The sequence below is a fragment of the Alligator mississippiensis genome, chromosome 11 (assembly GCF_030867095.1).
Source record: "Alligator mississippiensis isolate rAllMis1 chromosome 11, rAllMis1, whole genome shotgun sequence".
Lineage (NCBI taxonomy): Eukaryota > Metazoa > Chordata > Crocodylia > Alligatoridae > Alligator > Alligator mississippiensis.
In genome coordinates this window covers 38,654,107-38,676,755 of record NC_081834.1, presented here as the reverse complement: position 1 = coordinate 38,676,755, position 22,649 = coordinate 38,654,107, and the positions used below count along the sequence as shown (strand labels likewise).

The window sequence follows — 22,649 nt, the reverse complement described above, 5'->3', positions numbered from 1 at the left end:
AACCTAAGAAGTTCTTAATTTTGAAGCTTCACTTTTTAATAATTGTCATGTTGAATCCCTATTGATGGACCTAGCCTGCATGAATTTGTCCAATCACCTTTTTGAACTAGGGTTGTAAATATAATTTTTAAAAGTATCCGTTTAACCTCCTCTAATTATATTGGTTAAATGGTTAACAAATAACACATACCTAGTCTCAGCTGGGGTATGCGGAGCCCCCAGGCTAGTGCCTGCCCTGCTGCAGGGGAGGGGCCACATCCGCCTGCCTGGAGTAGTGCGGGGAGCCAGGGGCACGCACAGACCTGCTTGGACACAGCTGCTGCTGGGAGCTACTCCCTGGGGCCTTCGACGGAGGCAGGGAGGTGGAGGCAGCAGTGACAAGCTCTGCCAGACAGCGCTGCCCACAGGAAGCTGCAGGTGACAGCAACAGGCGAGGGACTTTCCCAACATGCTGCAGCCCCTGGCGTGCTGGGAGGGAGAGCAGAGGAGTTATAGTACTAACCGTCCCTCCCCCCGCCCCATTCTTCCCTCCCTCTTCCTTGCCTACTTTTCCACCTTTCTGTTCCTGAGGTACTGTGCTGCTTACCTTCCCCACCAGATTGTGCCCTGCACTAAATGTTAACTGGTAATGCATTACTGGTATAAATATAGTTATCATCTAAATGTTTAAACTTTCACATCCCTATTTAGAACCTGATTAAAAGTAAAAGCATCCGTAACGTTCTACAGCAAGGAGTTTTGTAAGTTTAGTTGCACATTGTCATTTTTGACACTGTAACAGAAGAATCTGTCCCAGAGAATTAAACATAAAAAGGCCTATTATTTGTGATCCTATTGACATGTAACTTAATTGGATGTATCCTGTGTTCTTTTATTTTGGCTAGTGTCTATTTTATCCATTAGAGTTCAGCAGCTAAGAGAAAACTAACATTAAAAAAAACCCCATGTATGAAACGAGCAGTCAACTTAGAATGGAAAGTCCATGCTGTTGTTACTATCAGCTTACGTGCAATTTTTTTTTCTCTCTCAATAACAGGCGCCTTCCATGTATGCACCTTTTCCACCAAGTGTGTGTAGATCAGTGGTTGATTACTAACAAGAAGTGCCCCATTTGCAGAGTGGACATTGAGGCTCAACTGCCAAGTGAAAGTTGACACCATTTTCCAGAACTTTTGTTCCTCCCTTTCACTCCCTTCCATCCTTCCTGGTACTGCAGTCAACCAAAGATGGCATGACTTACCTGCGCAGATTTGGAAGCATTGAACCTAGAGTGCTGTCTCTGCTACATGGTACAACTAATGCTAGACCTACAGTTCATGTAGACAGTTGAGTTTCAATGTATTTATAAAGCTTTTTTAGGTTTTACATTGTTTTTCTTTTAATTCATTTTACTGTATTTTTTGCATGGTTCTTTGTATTGCATTTGTTTGCACATATTATGGGCTTTGTGACCCTAAACTTGCAGGCAAGATTAGCTGCTTTAGTAAGTAGAGTTGTGTGGTCTTTTTTGTTTTTTTATTTTATTTTTACATAGCATCAAGCTTTGAGAGTATGATTTCATTCATTACTAACCGTGGATCCTTAATTTAATCAATCACGTATTTTAGTTTAATGTAAAAATATCATCTAGAAAAGGATAATATTGTGTATTAAGACATTCCTTAAGTAGGAAAAAATGGCTGCTGTATATTTACAATATCAGTTCTGAGTCAAATACCATCCTTAATACGGGGAACAGAATACAAACAATATTCAGTCGGACTGATACAGATGGAATACTCGTCACCAGAGTATTGTCTGATCAAATTTGTGTTATGTTTTTGAACTTGCAGCACAATGCAGATATATTTGAATGTCAATATTAAACATTTAGACTGCTGTTCAGGTTGTATTTATCATTTTCTTCCACTGTCTAGAAATTTGAATCCCTAACTTAATATTTGCTGCTGTGAAACAGCTCTAATGAACACTAAATATTGATTTCAGTTAGCTGGATTGTAGATACTTGCAGATTGAATGATTTTTTTTTAATGGAAACGGAAGACAGAAATTTGTTCAGTCTTCTACAAAGTACTTTAAAGTATCTGCACACGTTGGTTTTGTAAAACCATTCAATCAGGACTTAAAACTGCAGTTCTTATGGCAGGTATCCATGCATTCATAGAACTTTTAAAGATCCCAAATCTTTCATGGGATTTTTATTAGTTTTAAAGTTAATAAAGTTAGCTAAACCCACTTGTCTCTTGTTTTATTTCTCACTAGTAACTTGAAAACGTGTAAATCTGTGTAGAAACAGACACAAATTATGTGGTTACCTAGTCTTGCCTTGATCATAGATTCCCTCTTTATAAATTACCAACAGTCCATCACTGATTAAAATATTTTCTATAGATAAGATCTGCTGGATAATATAGTATATAGAATTAAGTTAACATACTAACATTTCGCCTTGGAAGTTTTAATCCACTTCAGGACACAAGTTCCTTATCAGAATTCTTATACACATAGCATAGTATAGTTTATTTAAATGTGCTCAACAGATGCTAAAAATTGCAAAAACATTAAGACAGTATTACTGTCACCACCTGGAAGAGATGTTCTTATGGGATCATATATGAACATGTCAATAAGCTTGCGTTAAGCCACCTGCTTTGTAAGTGGATTGAATAATAAATACCTTTGGTTTCCCTTGTCTTCGTCCTTCATAATCAGATAAGTGTAAAACAGTTTACAGTATAACATAAAAATCAAAATGTTTTGTTTACATTAAACAATTTGTGATCCATTTATAAATGTGACCTTATCTAATTTGATGCCTGTTTGTCTGCTTAAAGCTGCTTCCCCTCTTTTTAAATCAGTTTGTTAGGAGTAGCATTTCTAATGCAGTGTCCATTGCTGGCAATAGACTTAACACCTCTGCAACTAAGGCATTAAGCAGGGAGAAGTTTTGTCCCAACATTTGTGATGAGTGGAATTTTCAAGCTTAATTGCTTTGTTAAAGGTAAATTTAATTTGATGGCTTAAACCACTTTTGTGTTAGATTTGGGGAGTATGGTGGGAGAAAGGGAACGTGTGATGATTTTTTGGGGGGTTGCTCCAAACTGTCAAGGTTTTAAATTAAACCTGCTTGAAGACCATGTACCTGCAGGGAACTGTGGGTGGGTGTGTGACTGAAGCTATAGTGGGGAGAGTTACAATGAGTAAACATTTACTGGAAAGACCCTAAGGCAAACATCTTCCATTCTTCAATGTATGTGAAGAAAGCAAGAAAAGGTAGATCACCACTGATGCTGCTCACCTGCTAGGTACTTGATGGGACCTGGGGGAAAAAAAAAAGACCTGTGGAAATAAGCCCTGAGGTGCATGTTGAGTCCACTTTGGCATTCCCAAGGAAGAGAGAAGCACAGATATTTTGTGGGATTTCTTTATGCACCAGATTTGGCTGCCTGGTACTAGAGGTATTTAAGTGGCCCATGAGTTGACTTATTTTATAACTGATACTGATGCTGTGTCTTGCTTTTAAGTGTATACATACCATGTTGTAATGTGATGTTAAACACTTACGTATTTGCCAGGAATCACAGTTTCCTGATATTATGTGCTAATGCAGGGGCTAATAAAGCTGCAGCCTACTCTTATTTCCAGAAAGTTGTGACCGGACATAATTTAAGGAAAAGAAAATAAATGGGCTTTTGAAATGTCTACCACTTACTGTGCTTTACTTGCTTAGATGCATTGCCTTAAGTTTTCTGCAGCATCTTTGACTTTCAAGATAAGATTCTCAACAGTATGCATCAAATTACTTTTCATATAAAATTCCATTGTCAAAACAAATCCTTTTGTATGCAATAAATAAAATGTTAGACTGATAGCATTTGAAGGCTGTGTTTTCTTTCATTAAAATAGCATTCATGGTATGTTTTAATCATCTAGTTTATAAGACTTCATCCAAAGAACAGCTCCCTAGCATTGCTGTTTATGTGTGTACATACAGTAGATTTATCTGGGGAGGAGAGAAAGAGTCTCCAATACAGAAGGATTAATATAAAGTGCTAGCTATATACAACACTCAATATCTATCATCTTAATTAACAGAGCAGGTTGTTTTGAAATACTGCACCTGCGTGGCCTTGTTAGTTTTTCCACGAATAGTCATTTATACGACTTCCAGAATTCTGTCCACTTCTGTTGTTAAGATAACATTTAGTCTTTCAACTGGGTTTACATGTATATTTAAGTATGAAAGAAAGAAACTGCACAGAACTAAAATTTTCTCCTTCAGCAGGTGTTGCTTAAGTACTGACTGAACCAATGTAAAAGATGATACTTGAGTCTAGGAAAGTGACAGGAACATGGGTAGAAAGGAACAAATCCCCAAAGCCTCCATGTGGATTGTTGTACAACAGTTTCCACATCCTTGATTGCATAAGAATTGAAAACTTGAAAGTAAGAGTGTGCATGCTTCCTTCTGAAGAAAACTGACAAAATGATTAAAACAGCTTGAAGTATCCCAAACCAGAGTCATACCATACTACATTTCAGTATGGTAATGTGTACCATATTTCAGTGCTCATCTTTGAACTAGTACCGTTTCCCCTGAGGTACCTTGAGTTACTCGGGGAAAGCTTGAGTTACTCCAGATATGATGTCTGGACAGTACACATGTTAGGCTCTAAATGAGCAAACTTCTAATATATGAGAACTCTTCCCATGAGTTTGTTGAGTAAGACCAGCTTAAGACATCTCACGCAGGCCTTTCCTGTTAAAAAGGAGTCCCTGCTTAGAAATACCAGTTTAGACTCTTGAGCCAATGCAGTAAGCCAAGTAACTACTTAGAAGGGCAGCCATCACAAAGAAAAACTGAAGTATTTCTTTACCCAGTACAGAGTAAACAAGGCAGACAAGGCCAGGGCTCTGCAACACCAGCAGCATGGCAGTGTTCTGAGGAAGATGGGCTTGTTTAAAGAAAACCTATTAAAATGAAGGGACAGGCACAGCGACACAACAAACATGCTTAACAAAGCATGGACCACACTAGAAAGGTTAGCTATAGAGCTCCATAGCAAGCAATTGAAAAAGCCGGCACTTGAAACCTTATTATCAAGGATTCTGGTTTTTCTGTTTAAAAATCAGATTCTCTGATAAAATCTATGTTTTTCCACGATCAAAATGAAATAACACGAGAGAGAGAGAGAATCAGCTGTGAACACATTTTATTGATATAGTTACAATTTTAAAGTTTGGAAGCCTACCAGTACCTCAATCACTATAATAAAATAAATGCTAAGTACTTAGGGTCCAGCTGCAGCTGTTCCACCCCCTCTCTTGCTTTGTGGCACTGAACAGCCCTGATATGCTGGTGTCCTGCCCATTAGGCCTGTGTGAAGCAGTTAGTATTTGCTTTGGATTTGGCTGATTCGGGGGACAGTGATTCGATTCAGTGTCCTGAATTGATCTGGCCACTGCCAAATCAAACAGGCCCCATCCCCCCACCTGCTCTCCCAGCACCCAATGGCTGCCTCACCCGAGCCACCTCGCTCTTAAAAAAAAAAAAAATTTAAAAATAGTAATAATTTTTTTTAAAAAGAGCCAGGAGCTGGGGCAGCCATGGGAGGGGGCTCAAGGGAGCCTGGGGGAAAAGGCCATGGGAAGTAGTCATGGGGGTCCCCTACTTTCCAGCATGGAGTCTGGTCCTGCTCCCTGCAGCAGCAAGCGGGGACTGCCCTTATCTCCGAATAGGTTCAGAAAGCTTTGAATAGATGCGGACCTTTTTACTGGTCTCCCAATTCACAGATTGGGCCGGATCTCCTCCAAATCGAATCCGCACCCGAACCTTTGCACAGCCCTGCTCCCATGTCACTGCCCTCGCTCCCCACCTACAGCCTCCCAGCCCTCCCGTGCCCCTCACTCAGGAGCCACAGCTCCCCCCCCCCCCCCCCCCCGCTGGTCTCACGCTGCCATGTGCAGGCCACAGATGAGGCGGAGGGCCGCCAGCACGGCTGGGGGCCGCGGCTCCCGGCCCAGGCCCCACGAAGCGCCCGGGCTGGGCAGCCTCCCCCATGGGGGCCTCGACCCCCTCCCTCCCTGGGGCAGCGGGGTCATGCTGCCCCGTGCGCCTCCTGCTCCCGGGCCTCGGCCAGCCTGCAAGGGGAAGCCTGCTGTTTCCGATGCTTTTCTGTTTTAAAGGAGCGTTTTTCTCCTTAAAGAGAAAACAACCAGCACTTTACCACGTTTTCCCGCGGGCAACGCAGAACCCGGCTCCCTGCTTGTAGCCCCTCCTGCTTCCAGGGTCCTTCTGGCTGGAAAACACCAGACCCAGAGGATTTACAATTTAAAACAGGGGGAAGGGAGCACCCAGGGACGGAGCCCGGCCCCGCCCGCACCCGGCTGTAGCCCCGGGACGGGACGGGGCGGGGCGCACGGAGCCGCCGCCGCGCCAGCGCCAGGGGACAGCGCCGCCGGGGTCTGCAGAGCCCCGCGCGCACGCGCAGCGCTTCCGGACTCGTCCGCACAGGGGAAGGGGGCGGGGCTCCGCAGTTCCCAGTAGCCCCTGCGCGGCCGCCTCGACCCCGAGGAGCCTCTTTTAAAGAGCCGAGCGCATCCCGTGGAAGCTGCCGGCTCCTTCCGGCCCGAGGGTCATCGCCATAGCAACGCATGGGGCAGGCCCGGCGGACAGCCAATCAGGTGCAGGCATTGTACGAAGTTGTCCAATGGCGGGTGGGCGGGGCTGCATTTGAACCCGCGGGCGGCGCGAGGAGTAGTCTTGCAGCTGACGAGTACTTGAGCGGCTGCAGCTCCGAGCGCCCGGCCCAGCCGCCCTCCCGCTCCCGCTCCTGCTCCTTCTTCTTTTCCTCCGCCCCCGCCCGGCCCCATGGCGCTCACCCGGCGCGTCGCGGTGAGTGCTGCCCTGGAGGCCCAGCCGGCGCCTGGCGCGGGGGTTGGTCGAGCTGAGGCGGGCCGGGCTGGTCCCACCCTGCGCTTCCCCCGCTCTGGGCCTCTACGCTGCTTCTCCCGGCGAGCGCGGGGCCGCCGCGTCGGGCATGAGGCTCGTGGGACCCCCCCCCCCCCCCCCTCCTCCGCGCGGGGCCGCCTCTGGCTGCTGCGAAACCCCGGAGCCTCGCGGGCCTCCCTCCGCCGTGCAAGTCGGAGTGGCGGCGGCGCCCCCGCCCGGGGACCCTGCGGCCGCCTGGGGAGGCTCCGGGGCGCCGCGGGCCGCTGCAGCGCCGGGCTGGGACCCGGGCTCCGGCGGGAAGCTAGGAAGCCTGCGAGACTTGAAACGAACGGGGGTGCCTTGGGGGAGCGCGGCGTCCCGCGGTGGCCGGCCGGCCCCAGCCCAGGGAGGAAACCCCGGGGACACCCCTGAGGCACTTGCGTTTTGCCAGGAGCAGCATTAAAACTGAGTGGTGACTTAAGGGTGGCTTGCTTTAGCCTTCAGGCAGTACGACCCTCTCTAGGCCACGTGGCCGGGCTCTTTCTTAATGTCACTGGGCTGCTTTCAAGGAAGTAAGTACCCCACAGTAACTCGACTTGTAAGTCACAGAAAACTGCTTCCTTGGGGGGGGAAATGGGGTACAGCTCTAACCTCCTTCAGTTTGACAAGGCTCCCCATAATTGCGTGATCTCGGCCTGCAGCGTTTTGTTTTTGCCCTAAGCATGAGCTGTGGTGGGGAAGGACATGGTGCAGCAGTGGGTACTGCTTGTGAAAGGGCTCTGATGGGTGACTGCTGTGGAAGAGCTGATGCCTGCAGATCTTTTGGGATTTGCCTATTGTGAATTCATGCTCTCTTCTAGGTTACAAGGGCGGTGGACAATGCTATGATAGGAATCAACAAAGATAAAAGCCAAATGCCTGGCAAAAGAACTGCTTTGGAAGAGATCGGAAACAAAGTTACAACCAGAGGAGCACATGTAGTAAAGGTAAAGCACTTTAAACTCCTAGGTGTGGAAAAGCATTGGATTAATAGTTGATGGGTAGGGGTGCACCAGTAGAGAGGGGTTTTTTTTGGCTGATACTAGCAGCAGATTTTTAAGGAGCCATGTTGGCTGATGCCCATCTGATTCAAATACACAGCTGAGCAGCTTGGAGATCAGTGTCAGGCTGGTAAGTGTGTTGTGGTGGGTGGGAGGGAGGGAGGGAGGGAGGGAGGGAGGGGCAGATCAAGGCCCCCATGGTGAGAGAGGGACTGGGGCAGGCACTGCCCAGCTGGGGTGGGGCAGGGCACAAGAGGGAGCTGTAGCTTCCCCAGGAGGCAAGGGGGGAGGGGCAGCTCCTCCCCTGCACATACCTCGGGAGGGTTTGGGGGGGGATCTGCATGGGGATTATGCTGGGCACTTCTGGGGTGGGGGCTGTGCCAAGCTGTGCTTGGGGAGGGTGGTAGCACTGGGAGGGGACTGCAGGGGGGAAGTGGGCTGCAGCCACCCCAATAATTGCCATAACCCTCTCCCAGCCCTGTCGCTGGGAAGAGCCTAGTGCAGCCCCCAGCTCTGGCAGCCCATCCTGCCCTGTATGCTGACCTGGGGGCACACTCCCCCTGTGCCCTCCCAAGGTGAGCATGTTGGTGGGAGCAACCCCCCTGCATCCCCCGGACAAACTGCTCATGGTTCTGTCCCACACTGTAGCCTGGCTGAGCAGCGCCTACCCCACTCCCTCCCTCACCATGGCGGGGGGGGGGTGTCTCTATCTGTTTTTCCCCCCACACACCCCTTCCTTCCCTACACACCAGACTTACCAGCCTGACATTGCTTTCCAAGCTGCTGGGCCGTGCTCCTGGCCACGTGCATGCTGCGGCTTTGTGCATACACGGGGCACTTATCCACCGCGTCAAGCAAAAAAGCTGATTTCTGATGCTGTCAATTTTTCCTATATTGGTGTGGATCTGATATGGGACCAGTGTATCAATGCACTTCTATTAATGGGGTTTGATTTGTGTGGCTTTTTTCCTGTTTTAATAGAAAACAGAAAGCTTAAAAGCATCCATAAAGCCCTCCAAAGGAGGTAACAAGTCAACAAATGTAACGGCACAATCAAAACATCTAGCTGCGGTGAAACCACTGAAGGAAGCCAGTGTTCCAAAGGTAGGAGGAAACTGTTTGTTGTTGTTGTTCTCTGGCTCTAGACTTGGAGCCTGCCTCTTCCTAGGCTGGAAGTGTACCATTTGCCCCCTTCAGAGAAATCAGAATGTCCCTATGCATCTCTGGGCTTGCAATATGTTGGTTCATTACTCCTAGTAAGGGGAGGAAGAGGATACAGGAGAGTTAAAAGTTATATTTTGTTAACTGGATTTTTTTTTTCTTTTTTTTTTTTTTATTAACACAAGCAAATGAATAAAGAGAACCTGCAAATCAAATGTAAAGATCATTAAATGACTCCTATACATGGGCAAAGTTCTTATGGCAACAACAGACATCTTGGTTCAAGATGATGTCTGTGCCACAGTGGCAGAAATTGTGGGCTAATACTACAGGGTTACTCTTTCTATTGTTGGGGGGGGGGGAGGAAAAAGGCTTAAAAAGCTGTCCAGTTACTAAAGCAGTATGGACTTTACGTTGGTTGCACAACGTGTGGGTTTTAATGACTGACATATCAAATAGATTATGTCTCCAACCCCTATGGACATATCCATGAAAGAAGAGGATCTATGCCAGGCTTTTTCTGATGTACTGCTCAGCAATGTTGAAGACATTGATGCTGATGACTGGGAAAACCCTCAGCTTTGTAGTGACTACGTAAAGGATATCTATCTATATCTAAGGCAGCTTGAGGTATGGATGCTTACATTTTCTCTTACAACTGCAAATGCATTTAAGCTTAAGCATTCAGTCAATCACATGGGTATTTCTCTGAACAGTTGCAGCAGCCAGTACATTCACGCTATCTTGACGGGAAGGAGATCAATGGGCGCATGCGTGCAATCTTAGTTGACTGGCTTATTCAAGTCCACTCAAGATTCCAGCTTTTGCAAGAAACCCTGTATATGTGTGTTGGCATTATGGACCGTTTCTTACAAGTAAGTGTCTGGAACATGATGCTTTATAACATAAATGTGGATCTGGCAAATCCATTTAATGACTATACTTAAACACCGAACAAGAGCAAACTTTTCAAATGGGTTCTGGGTTTCAGTTGCCTGCATATTTTATTAAGTGCATAAATTACTGAAATGAATGCTATCTCTTATCTCCACTATCCATTTAGTAACTTAACTGAACTCCATTCCACTGTGCCAAAAACAGTGAAGGGGGAACAGCTGTCAAAAGGCTGCTCTTCCCCTTCAATGCAAGGGGACCTAGCTAGTTCCAGGACCAGAGTTATCACAGTAGTGTGTGCTTAAGGAGCATTTTTGACAGTAAGTTCCAATAAGTGCACATTGCAGGAAAGAACATAGCCTTGCTTCGTCTTGAGATGGAGAGCATATTTTGCTTAAATGAATAATCATACTGGAAAAACTAAAATTTGTCTTTATTGTGCCCAGAATCGCCTAGTTTCCCGAAACAAACTTCAATTGGCTGGTGTGACGGCACTGTTTCTAGCTTCAAAATATGAAGAGATATTCTGTCCTGACATCGCAGACTTTGTTTATATTACCGATAATGCCTACACTACTGCTCAGATCAGAGAAATGGAGGTGGCAATTCTTAGAGAACTGAACTTTGACCTGGGGCGTCCCCTTCCACTCCATTTCTTACGGAGAGCATCAAAAGCTGGCGAGGTATGTGCTTGGCCCAATTTTAACTTGAAGCATTCATGCTGAATTTCAAGGTAGCCATTTTGGTTGGACAGTGTCTTTTCAAGCCCTTTTCTGGACTTGAGGGATGCCAGAGTAAAATGGATTTAAAGAGAGGTGGATTAGAGAGCATGTATAGCAGAATGCTGTTTGGTATGTGGTGGCAGTTCTTTCTTTTTATGAAAGAAACAGTGGCTCAAACACTGAATTGCAGAATATTTTTAGATAATAGATTGCACATTGCTTCACTTATGACAAACATGCTGGGAACTAGTTCTGGTGGTAACAAGATAAGGAACTGATGCAGCTAACTGAAGAAAACAATATAACTGAAGTTTCACTAGATAAAGTACTTCAGTGTATTCTGGGTATTTCGGGCCAGATAAGAAAAAAAACAAAAACAAAACAACAAGTCAGAGGCCTGTTCTGAAGTGCTTAGGGACTTCCATGTAATGGTAGGTAGTTCCCTGCTGAATCTAGATCCAATCTGTATTGGCAGGATGTCCCTTTTTTATAGTGCATGGGGGAGCCTAGAGAGCTCTAGTGTTGCATTTGAGTTCAAGATCTAGCACCCTCTTTCTCTGACTTCTGGCTGTGTACTAAACATAAGTAATGTGCTGCAGCACTGGTTCTTAAGCCCTCTTTTTGAATCCAGCTCTCCATTCTTTGCCCAAGATGAACAGAACAAAATAAAACAAAAACAGTAGACTTGGACAGTGAAACTCCCACACCAGATGTGATTTTTTTTTTTTTTAAACCTAGCCATATGGTATTTGCTGCAGTACAGTAAAGTAACCCTTCTGCTGTTTTCTAACACAACAATGTGAATTGGGTTTTAGTTTCTAACCTAGAAGAGATGCTCAACCCAAGTCTCCCTTCTCATGGAATCCAGGGTAGGATGCCCTTTGAGTGGGGCAGTTGCAGTCTCCATTCAGGGCCACTACCAAGAAGCATATCTTTTTTCATTGCTGCTTGGTTGGCTGTCTCTTATTTCCAGGGTCCAACACTGACTTGGAGTGGCTGAAGCATGTCCCCAAGAATAGTGCTGGCATGTGTACTCAGGCTCATGCCAAGCCAGAGCTGCACAGTCTCATTTTCTTGCTGTTAGGCACTGAGCAAGAGCATGTTTCTCTCTTCCATGAGGAAGTGGCATAAACCAGTATGGGTGTGCAAAGCGGACTGTATTAGATTTGGATTTGGCAGTGAACTTGATTCAGATTGCTGTCCCCAATCTTTTTTTTTTTTTTTTTTTTTAATTCAGCCAAATCTGAAAATTCAATACTGATTTGGAGAATCAGACTTGGACATAGTGTGGTTTTTTTTTTTGGGTTTTTTTTTTTTTTTTTTTTTTTAGTGTTTTATTTTCTACATGCCTCAAGGTACCAGGTAGTTCATTAATGCTGTGATACTAGGATGGATGGAGCGTCCCACAGGCGCTGGGGAGCCCCCCCTGCACTCACTTGGCAGCAGACCTGGAAATGGACCAGAAGCACTCCCAGGTGCACTTGGGGGGGCCTGCATGCTCCCTGGTGGGCCCAGAAGTGCTTCTGGGTCTGCTGCTGAGCACGCTAGGGAGCCCCCCACACTCCTGTGGGACGCTCCATCTGCCCCAGCATCGCAGCACTGATAAACCATCTGGTATCTTGAGGCATCTAGAAAAAAACACTTAAAGCTGTGTCTATGTCCAAATTTTTCCAAATTGATTTGGCAAGATTAAAGGGTCTCCTGATTCAATTTGGCAGAGATTTGGCAGCCAAATCTTTGAGTCGGGGGACTGAAGCTTCGTACAGCCCTATAAACTAGCCCTAGGAAATTGAATTAACAAAGCAGATGCTGCTTAACTTTTTAATCCTTTTTCAAATGCTACCCCAATCGTGTTAAAGCCTGGATCATTCTTCAGCTAAAGAAATGAAGCTTCACACACTAACAAGTACTATCCGGCAGGCTGATGCTGAGCAGCATACACTAGCAAAATACCTAATGGAGCTGACGCTCGTGGACTATGATATGGTGCACCATCATCCTTCGGAGATAGCAGCTGCTGCTTTGTGCTTGTCTCAACAGGTTCTGGGCCAAGCCAAATGGGTAAGTTTGTTAGTCTTCCACTTTGATCAAGATCTGTGGAAGAACCATTCTTAATACAGACTGAGTTCCAGCATTACAAATGGCTGAAGGACTAATATAAATGCAGTGGTACCTATAGGGTGCTACTGCACCTCAGTACAGCTTTGTTTTTAACCCAAAATGTTCAGGCCTCTCAGTAATTGCAGGTCCAGTACATAAGTAGCTCTGCTATTTTGCATAAAGGCTATGCCAAGCAAGTAACTACCACCACTTTTTTGCATTTTGCCTGCCCTGCATAACAAGATCATATGTCTGGAGTATTTGCCTTCAATATTAAAGGTTGTCCAGGTGAATCAGGAGACAACTTGATAGCAGGACCTAACAGCCAGTGAGCTACTTAATTGTCCTGAGTCCCACTTCTGAAATTGCTGACTCTTTGGCTTTCTTAAATATTAGACTGGTGACTTGGCAATTGCCCCTTAATCAAACTTGCAGGTTCTTGGGGATTGGAAAGATTTACTTCTATCACTGACCACCCTGTACCATGATACCACAGATAGTCTATCTAGTACACCAACATTTTTGGGACGTGCCAAAAGTTTCCCACAACCTCAACTTGCGAGAAGTTGGCATGCCAGTGGAGGAGCTGCTAGGGGCCTAATCCTTGTTGCGGCAACACAGCTCCAGCCCCTTCCCCACTATCTGCCCTGAAGCATTTGCACCAAGCATAATGCCTTTGCATGCCATGCTCTGGCATCTGTGCCAGGGGTTGTCTACTCCTGGTCTAGTAAATAAAGACTACCCTGTTCCAGTAAATGTTCTGTAGTGATGATCATCCTGTCTCCTTCAAAGCTGCTCTAAAGGAGAATAGTTTCCCACCTGGACTGGGAGCTGAGAGAGGTTCTTGAGCTCTGTTCTACAGCTCTGACTAAAGCATTTGACACGCCCCTTGCTATGGTGGGGATAGTCTCTCCCGCTTCTTTGTAGTTGTGGGTTTGGAATTGTACTGAATAACTGCCCTGCCTCTCCTCCACGGAGGATTGGGCTGTCAGCACTCTGGCCATCTTGTATTGCAGGGAATAAAACAGCAGTACTACACTGGGTATGCGGAAGAGAGTCTACTCCTAATCATGCAGCATATGGCCAAGAATGTAGTCAAAGTAAATGGGAATCTAACAAAATATGTTGTAAGTATTGGTCACTCTTAACTCCTGTTCCTATACTGTTGTGTAAGTACCTACTTTCATTTCCTGATAATCGAAGATCATGCATTTCGATAAATAATATCCTGTAACAGACTTATGGTACAGAGTTGCTTCCATTTTTGGCTAAGACTTGTTTTTTATTGTTGCTTTTGATGTTGGCTCCCTGTATACCTTGTAGTTTCCATCTTGAAGCTCTGTTGTATTAGCATGGCACAAAATATTGCAGTCCATTTGTCTAGACAGTGTTGTTCCTCTCATTCCTGCAGGCTGTAAAGAACAAGTATGCAAGCAGCAAACTTATGAAGATCAGTACACTTCCCCAACTGAACAGCAAAACAATCAAGGACCTAGCTGCATCTGTCGTGGGATAATCTTAGGTAGCAAATTCTTGTTCCGTGCACTTTGTCAACTTGCCTACTGAGGCAGAACTGCTGCTTTTGTACATATCTCTTCTGTTTTGATACAGACGCTTCAGATTCACTCTGAAAGCAGACTTTTTAAACTTGCCCTGTGATACATGTGTATATCTACAAATAAAGCTCCTTTATTAAAAATACTGCTCCTCTTTATGCTGTTTACAAAAAAAAAAACAAAAAAAACCAACCAAACCCCCCAAACTAGCAAGCTGACAATTTTAAAGTGCAGGGATTTTCATTAGTCAGTTGTACCAAGGTTCAATTCCTTGCTGTAGCTATAAGCCACCTTACTTGTGACAAGACTGAGGTCAGAAATCATACCTGCTTCTTACCTTTTTTTTAACTCAAATAGCTGATTTGACTCATTCATTTGAGTACTGCAGGCAGTTTACTGCAGAAATCCCTGCATGAGCTATAGTTGAGGGAGTAGAACAGTCCGAGGTAAAGTCAGACATGCAGAAGTTGTACTGGTAGATCACACTCTTTACATCATTGGGCTTGATGCCCAAAATAGCACTGTATTGGAGGCAAACAGATCAACTGTCACTTGTGATTTAGGTTCCTCCCTTGACAAGACTCCAAAATTATCGAAGTTAACTATAAGTCACTTCTGGATAGTAGTGAGAATGAGGCCCCAGGTTCTTCGTATGTTTAAAAAAAAAAAAAATAAATCTATTCTCTCTTTCATGAGGTGTATTAACATAATTCATTCTTCAATCTACTTCAGACTACTCTGTCTATGCTACTTGGGAGGGGAGGTGTGTGGACAGTGAAAGTGAACTGAAAGTTGAAAGGGAAGCTACTGGCTCTGCTGAAAATCTCCGTTGTGCCACTAATTACTCTTGCCTCTCTTCTAGCAGACAAACTTCCAGATTTTATCTTCTCTCTTATGGTTTAGGTTTTGTTGTTGTGTTTTGTTTTGTTTCTTTTTACAGTAGAAGGTACTCCAAAGAAACTACTGGTTAGAAAGTAGATGCTAATAACTGTCCTGAAGTTGCAAGCATGTGCAAAGGTGCATGATTGCTAGCTTTTGAGTTTTCTCTTCTAATGTGTGCTAGTGAAAAGGGCCTAGCAATGCTGCAGACCTTTAATATTTGACAAGTTGGATGGGTGGAAACATATTGGGATGCTGGTGCTTTTCATTTCAATTGGTAAAACAGTGTGGATAAAATACCTGAACTGGTCTTGGAGCAAGAATTGGAACCCATGTAGTCTCCTCTAAAAATAAAGAATAACGTTGTCAAACTTTTTATTTTGAGAGGCTAAACTTTATCTTTTCTATATTACAAGGTAGAAAATAGGTTGGTTGGTTGGGGGGGGGGGTGTGTGTGTGTGTGTGTGTGTGTGTGTGTGTGTGTGTTAAGGTGCAGTGAGCTGAAAACTGCAGGGATGGTGGCACAGCTGAGTCCATGAAGCCTACCAGCTGTCAAGGAGATGGGTGCAGTGGGGTTCTGGGGCCCTGCACCCCTAGTTGCTAACGCAGACTAAACTCATGCCATGGGTGCTTGTGCAACTGACTCTCTGTCTTGGGGCAGTTGATTATATTGATTATTTCCTCTCCTTAGTCTGTCTAGTTTTGTAGGTGTTGATACATGCTGGTGAAGTTACGTAGTAGTTAGGTACTGTGTACTGAGTTGGTCCCTGAGTGAATCATGATTAATTGGTAACTAGTAACACAGTAGCTTAGCAGCCAGGCCTGCAGTAGCCCCAAGCCAGACACAGTTTCACAAGCACCTATGTCACAAATCTTGCTTGTCCACAGCTTGAGGTGCAGTTTTTCCCCCAAACATCTGCAGAGCCACATACTACACGGCTGCACTCATCTAGACACAGCATGATTGGGTTTACTTAAGTTGATGAGATGTTGGAGGGTATATGTAGGACCTCTTCATGTTTAAAACCTAGGGTACCTCAAGAAGTAGATGGCAGCTTGCTGTAAATTCTTGAAATGTAAGATGGTACTTACGAATTTTTGTGCCTATACCTGTTTGTTTTTACCTGCTCCATGCTGTAGATGGTGCTCATATGACTTATGAGAATATGCATTATACTTGCCTCTTCCCAGATGAGTCCATGTAGTTTCAGACTGGGGTGTGGATGGGTGGATTTGCCCTTTCTTTGCTCCCCCTTTGCTGAACATGGGTATGCTAGGAGCCTTTATCACTCTGGAATGAGATTTGCTTGTGCGAATGCCTGAAAAACAACAAATTGCAACCAACAAGCCAACTAACTCCAGGTCACTGGTTCTTGTGTCTCTTTATTTATGGCATTTCAGAAGAAAAAGTACAGATGCTGATTAACCTGTATGATAAGCAACAGCTATGTTTTAAATGGTGGGGGGAGGTAACTGGGCTTAAAAGCTTTAACACTGACTTTATCATTTGAAAATGAGTAGTGCATATTTTATTTGTAAGTACCTGGCACAACTTCTAGTCAATCTACTTTATAGTTAAGTACAGTGAAATACTACGTTATACATTCATATATGTTTCTACAATATTAGAATTTTTTTATATACAGTATATGATCTGCTTCTACAAATGTACAGCTCAAGGTAAAGAGATGCTTCCTGCAACAGGTACAGCATTAAACAAATCCAACATGGGCCAGCCATATTCTAATATAAATCAAGGCAACGTTGTTTAGTGTACAGTACTGCTTTTTTTTTTTTTTTTTTTCTTTTTCTTTTGCAGTGCCTTTTCTTGGAGTCCCTAGACATTACTGGCAAATAGTAAACGAGCTCTATTACATCTGTACACAATTACTTTAAATATACCATTGCCGTGATACCTAAAAACAATCCTAAATCTTTGACATGTAGCAGCATACTTTGTGTTCCTCAGAATGATTGGTATCAGAGGAATGTGCATATAATGCTCTCTTCAATTATAAGAAAGAAACTACTGAGATTTAACTAAAGGCACTTAATTATACAACCCTTCTGAAGTCCCTGGTCCCAGACTGCAAAGCACCTTGCAATTTCAGGAAAAACAAGGTTTGAGTGCGCACCTCTGTTCAGTCTGCGTTCAAAAGAGGTTTAAATACAATAAATAACTTCTTGGTCAGTACATCCACACTTATGTTTGAGGCATGGAGTTGCACAATTCATCTTACGGACAGTAAACGGAGTGACTCTTTCCTGCTTGTACACAACTCCACTGGAGAAGATGCTGCTAAGAATTACAGGCCTCTGAGAAAAAGGGTGGGAGGAAACCTCCCTCCTGCATCTCAGTCACTGATAGCTTCATGCTATCCTTTATTTAATAAAGCCTCAGTCCTTTTATATCTTGGTCACGTAGTTGTTGGGGAACAATCCTTGCTTCCCTCGTAATCGCCCTGTCCACCAGCCAGAGGGATCTGCAACAGAACAAGCAATAACACCTTCAGCACTCTTGTTTTTAGCTTTTAGAAAGAGACAGGTACAACTCTTCCATGTGCATATTCAAACTTGGAGAGCCTGGTTTTATTAGCCTTTCAAGTTCATTAAAAGGCTTTATCTTTCCTTGGTATCATGGTAGATGGGAAGGACAGAGGGTAGGACTTAAATGATTTGTTTTCAGTTGATGTGATGTAGCTATAATAGGCCCTGGAGGCAAGTGTAAGACTACAGCAGCATGCTTCCTAAACAGGACAACTAAATTCAGAACTCCTATTGGGGTGCTAATGTGCCATCATTAAGAAGGACCACTCTGGCATGAGGGTGTATGATGGGGGTTTCCTGGTAAGCCATGAACAAGCTTACTAGATATGTTGCATGGTAGGTGCACCTCCCCTGCTTCCACTACATTATGCTAGGAAGCCCCAGTGTCCTGTGTGACCCACCACCCCCATATGGTGCTGTGGCTCTCACACTGCATTGGGTTATCTAGTCTCTCTATCGCAGGCTCTGTGAGCTGCCTCACATCACCCCCCCTAGGTGGGGGCAAAAAGCAGAAGCTGCAGGGAAGAGGAGCCCAGAGACTGGTAGTGGCAGCAGCAACATGGGGGTAAGGGGGAGGCAATGCCTGGACTGGGAGGCCAGGGGTGACAGGTTAACCACTGGGGATTGGCCTTGCGCGGGTGACAAGCTGATGGTTGGATAGCCTCAATAGTGGTTGTGGAGACATCTTTGAACTTTGAACCCCTGCCCCAAAAACCCCCCGAACCCGCTCCATTTACATACCTTCCTTGATTATATCGATTACATCATTGGCATTAAAGCTAAGTTCATCTGTGTCCTGAGCATCGTAAGCATATAGTGCCCTGCACTGTGGTACCTGAGGCTTGGGTTTTGGCTGTGGTTTGGGTCTCCCTCCAGCTGGTGGGGGCCGGCTTGATGTCTGCCTGCGAATGCTGCAGGAGTGGGGGAAAAAAAAGATTGACAGAGCAGTCGCTCACTGTAAGGCCATTAACTCATCCAACCCTCCTGCACTAGCACCCTGCCCTTGTCTAATGTTCATTACAAGGTTAGCTCCACCAATAAAAAACCCTAACTGTATTTGAAACACAGATCTACACATTTAGATTACCCTTTTAATCTGTTGACCTAGAAAGAGGTTCTTTTATAAAAGTGGAGTATTGGTAGGACTGGGGCTCTATGGCCCTAGCTCACAACTGCCTCTGGCAGTATTAAAGCATTGCAGCATTAATAACAGCCTAAAACCAAGGTCTTCTATGGCTTTATCTTGGGTGTAGGGCCTTCATTTACAGGTCTAGAAATTTTGAATGGGCTCTGAACAAGGAACTGGTTTACACAGATGCAGCAGCAAGAGCAGTTTGATTTACGAAAACCATTTGCTTGGGTCTGGTCACAGCCAGGGATTGGAGGAATAGCTAGCTGAGACATGATGAAGGCAGGCTGGGCATTAGCAGGAGAGGGTTAATATTCTAGAGTTGGTGGGTTTACCCTTTATAATGCCAGTAAGGTCTCAGCCATTACAGATGTGATAAAACTGGAACTCCTGCTGCACAAAGTGATGGTTCAGATAAAATGTAACTGTGTTACCAGACATCTGAGGCTTGGAGCCACCAAATATGCAGCTGCCCTGCCATTGTTTGTCTGCTAGCAATATTATAATGCTTCTCCCTTGGGAATGAAATATTTGTGAAAGAGCAGCTGTCCAAAAGACTGTGCTAGTGTTTTGTTTAACTTGGTAAAAAGGATCATTAATGTTGAATACAGAGATAATGAACTAGAAAGATGATGCTCAAGAGAGATCCCTGCAGCCTGATCCCTCTCTCTCTGGGCCTTTCACTCATTTTTTGTTCCCATGAGATAAAGAGCTAATATAACACTGGACAGTCTTCCCTCTTGTGATTTTACATTTGCTTTCTATGACCAGTCATAAAGTAGAGAAAATGTTGGAGGTTTTCTCCCCTACATGAATGCTTGTAGCTGCTATTAATGTTGCTGGGAGTTCACACATGTAGCTGATGACTGATATTTTTAGCGGATAAAAATGAAGTCTGTAACTACTTCTGTTCCTGAAGATTGATTTCCTGTTGGAAACCTGTGCAGGAGGGAAAGGGCTCTTGGAACTGAAATTTAAATAAAAGGCAGCTGAAGAGGGTCTAATTCCCCTGAGCCATCACTTGTATTTGCAAGGCCAGATAGGAAAGTAGGCTCAGCCTTTAAAGTGCATAAACAGTGGAAATGAATAGTGGTGCTTCAATAGACTTTGCGTATATGTTTAACGTACACATTTGCTCCTCTTTGAATGGAATATGAGGTGTGCTGCCCAGCAACTGATAGAGAAGGAACAATACACTCTGGATTCCAAGAGTAAGAAAAATGATGGCTTTAGTATCTGATGTGGAGCTTGGGGTACAGTCATCAGACATTGCTTCAGCCCTGAGTGGATTTCTGAGGCCATCAGGTCCTGCAAGCCCTGTGGCAGCCCCAGAGAAATCAAGGTAAGTGAAAACTTCAATGCACATGTGACAGCTATTCTGGCAGCTGGCTGCCAGCACACAGGTGTTTCTTTCTAGCTGTTCACACCACCACAGATGGAGAGCTGTGCTAACAACAAGGAAGAAGAGGAAGAAGATCTAGCCACCTTTGAGTGGTAGAAAAGAAAACAGAAGTTCAAAGACATGCCTGCTAGATCCAAATGGTCTCCTTGTAACTGTGAACCAAGCGACATGCCTGATTCTTCAGCTGTAGCAAATAATCATCCTGATGGTAGGCAAGACTAAGGCTTCTCATTATTTGACGCCTAGTGGAAATTTTAAGCAGCTGTTGACAGCTGGACTGTAGCTTAAACAATTGCTTGCAGCTCCTTTGAGCAACTGAAGATCTGAGGTATGAAATGTTCTGTTAAAGTTGTTCTGAAACTGCCCAAAGCTTTATTGATATCACATTAGGAGAACAAGTGTTTAATATATGTTCCAGAAACACAAAATAGGTTAAATGTTCTGGACACTCATCCAAAAAGTGACTGTTTCTTTCATAGCCAGCAAGTCTTCTAAAGCAGCTGTGATTTGCACTTCCGGTTTAAAACTTTGAATGAGCAGACATCCCTAGTCGGATCTAGATGATTCAATACCCGTGTGTGCATGCGTTTCCCAGGGAAGCCACATAATTCTTAGATGATGCTGGCAAGAGGAGATTGGTCTCTACCCTGTAGGCAGACAATCCTCCATCCCCAGTGTAAGGAATAATTAGAAATAAAACTAAAAAAAACCTCAACACTTTCTCTGAGATTCTCCCCTGCAGTTTTCATTTCGGCACCTGCTGCCCAGGGTTTTATACGGTAAGGCGAGTTGTCATGCTGTAATTAACAGGTTGTTGTCAAACACAAGCAGGGCATTTTACACCTTGGTTATAGTATTAAATGAAATCTACAGCTTTGCAGGTTGGGTTGTAAGGGTCAGCAAGTTTTTCCTTTGGTCTGAGTGAGAGATGGAGAGCTGATTTCTTCTTTTTATATTTACAAAAAATTCTGATAGAGGTGAGGCAGGCCTGGGAAAAGTGCATCAGTAGAATAGCCATCACGTTAAAAGACTAACCAGCAACACCGAGCCACAAAAAAGCGTGTTAGAGGATGACAGTGCAAGAAAATCTTTCATGGTCACCAGCAGATGGAGCTGCTTATCATTAGATGTGATCCTCTCTAGCACAGAGAGCAGACAGACTCGGGGTGGATGTTTTCAATGATTGTTATGATGCAAGGATTACACACAATTCTTGGTTTAATACAAGAAATAAACTGTCTTGTGTTGGCAAAAATTCCCATATATTATCTGCACAGGAATTAAAGGGTTGGGTTTAGGAAGTAGTTCTTTGCTTTGCTTGCTGTGGGACACTTCCCCCCGCCCCAGTTCTACCAAATAGTATCAAAACTCTTTGAGAGGATGTAGTGGAAGATGCTGCAGTGCAGTGGTCTTTACTGCAAAGAGATCAGATCATAAGATGTGGCTTGGAAATGCATACTGCACTGTACCTAGTGCAAAGCAGCTGTCATAGAGGAAGGGGGCAGTTGGTATAGACTAGGATAAGAATAGTAAAGCGTGCTGATTGATCAGAATTTGCTGTGTTAAAAAGGCAGAAACATATCTCAGGCCATATCAAAGTCACAAGCTCTTCTCCCCCAGGGTTCTTCTTTTTATAGGGCACTTTATATTTCTCTGTTTTCAGGCTACCGAAATACTTCTCATTGTTAAATAGACATGAAACTAAATTATCGACTGTTAACTCTCATGTTTAACTGAAGCCGCTGTTATCATCTATAATTCCTCCAGACAACGAGACAAATTACCACTATGAGTTTGCAGGATATTGGACTCAAAACTCTATTGTAGATACAACCACAGTAGTACAACATGAGTTATGTACAAAAAAAATTGTCTCTTGCACCAGCTGATCTGTAATGGAGCAATCCTGTTCTGCAGGGTCCATCCAGCACAGCTAGGAATCAGACAGCCCATAGATTAAAGTTTTGTTTTAATGCCATAGCATATGAAATAGTGTTGCAGACCTTTGTGTCTGTGGATATGCCCCACCCTCCCATTTTAACTGCCAGACTGTTACTGCAATGCTATTTATAATTTTGCCTTGCAAAAAGGCTAAAGCAAACTCCCCAGGAATCAAAGAATTTAGTCATGCCTTGCTCTCTCAGAGACCTTCCCTGGCTTCTTATTGAACATAAATCTGTCTACAGACGCCTACAGAGCTCCTACTGGTACAGCCTCTATGGTACATGCTGGAATTCTTGATTCTTTCAAGGTCTGAGCATACTTTATTCTCTGATCCAGCAGTGTGC

The 22,649-nt window shown here is 44.3% G+C and overlaps 3 protein-coding genes across 11 annotated transcripts in view; 2 read left to right on the top strand and 1 right to left on the bottom strand.

Annotated features, from left to right (window-relative positions):
* The window catches only part of RNF111 (ring finger protein 111), a 99,408-nt gene extending 95,534 nt beyond the window's left edge, over positions 1–3,874 (top strand). For all 7 annotated transcript variants that reach the window (XM_019477760.2, XM_019477759.2, XM_019477757.2 and 4 more), the window contains one exon: positions 1,037–3,874. In XM_019477760.2, coding sequence (XP_019333305.1) covers positions 1,037–1,154 — 118 coding nt within the window. In that variant the 3' untranslated portion in view covers positions 1,155–3,874. The remainder of the gene's footprint in view (positions 1–1,036) is intronic.
* Positions 3,875–6,596: 2,722 nt separating this feature from the next.
* On the top strand, positions 6,597–14,547 carry CCNB2 (cyclin B2). Of its 3 annotated transcripts, none has more exons than XM_006263846.4 (9): positions 6,597–6,684; positions 7,792–7,917; positions 8,953–9,075; positions 9,592–9,762; positions 9,849–10,007; positions 10,473–10,709; positions 12,669–12,809; positions 13,865–13,975; positions 14,260–14,547. In XM_006263846.4, exons 1-9 carry the CDS (start codon positions 6,655–6,657, stop codon positions 14,362–14,364), a joined length of 1,203 nt encoding a protein of 400 aa, XP_006263908.3. In that variant the 5' UTR covers positions 6,597–6,654; the 3' UTR covers positions 14,365–14,547. The 3 variants fall into 3 exon arrangements, with proteins under 3 accessions (XP_006263908.3, XP_014455416.2, XP_019333440.2); XM_014599930.3 differs by lacking the exon at positions 6,597–6,684 and adding an exon at positions 6,751–6,895; XM_019477895.2 differs by lacking the exon at positions 6,597–6,684 and adding an exon at positions 7,288–7,503.
* Positions 14,548–16,646: 2,099 nt separating this feature from the next.
* The window catches only part of MYO1E (myosin IE), a 170,865-nt gene continuing 164,862 nt past the window's right edge, over positions 16,647–22,649 (bottom strand). Inside the window, exons 27-28 of the mRNA XM_059714827.1 lie at positions 18,572–18,741; positions 16,647–17,766 (exon numbers count right to left, since the gene is read on the bottom strand). Of these exons, the coding sequence (XP_059570810.1) occupies positions 17,690–17,766; positions 18,572–18,741 (247 nt within the window). The 3' untranslated portion in view covers positions 16,647–17,689. The remainder of the gene's footprint in view (positions 17,767–18,571; positions 18,742–22,649) is intronic.

What these genes read in the sequence shown, in the direction of transcription:
- CCNB2 (XM_006263846.4), top strand. Translation starts at nt 6,655, where the DNA reads ATGGGGCAGGCCCGGCGGACAGCCAATCAG. An exon ending in TTATGGACCGTTTCTTACAA is followed by an intron (nt 10,008 to 10,472) that starts GTAAGTGTCTGG and finishes TATTGTGCCCAG; the next exon opens with AATCGCCTAGTTTCCCGAAA. An exon ending in GGAATCTAACAAAATATGTT is followed by an intron (nt 13,976 to 14,259) that starts GTAAGTATTGGT and finishes TCATTCCTGCAG; the next exon opens with GCTGTAAAGAACAAGTATGC.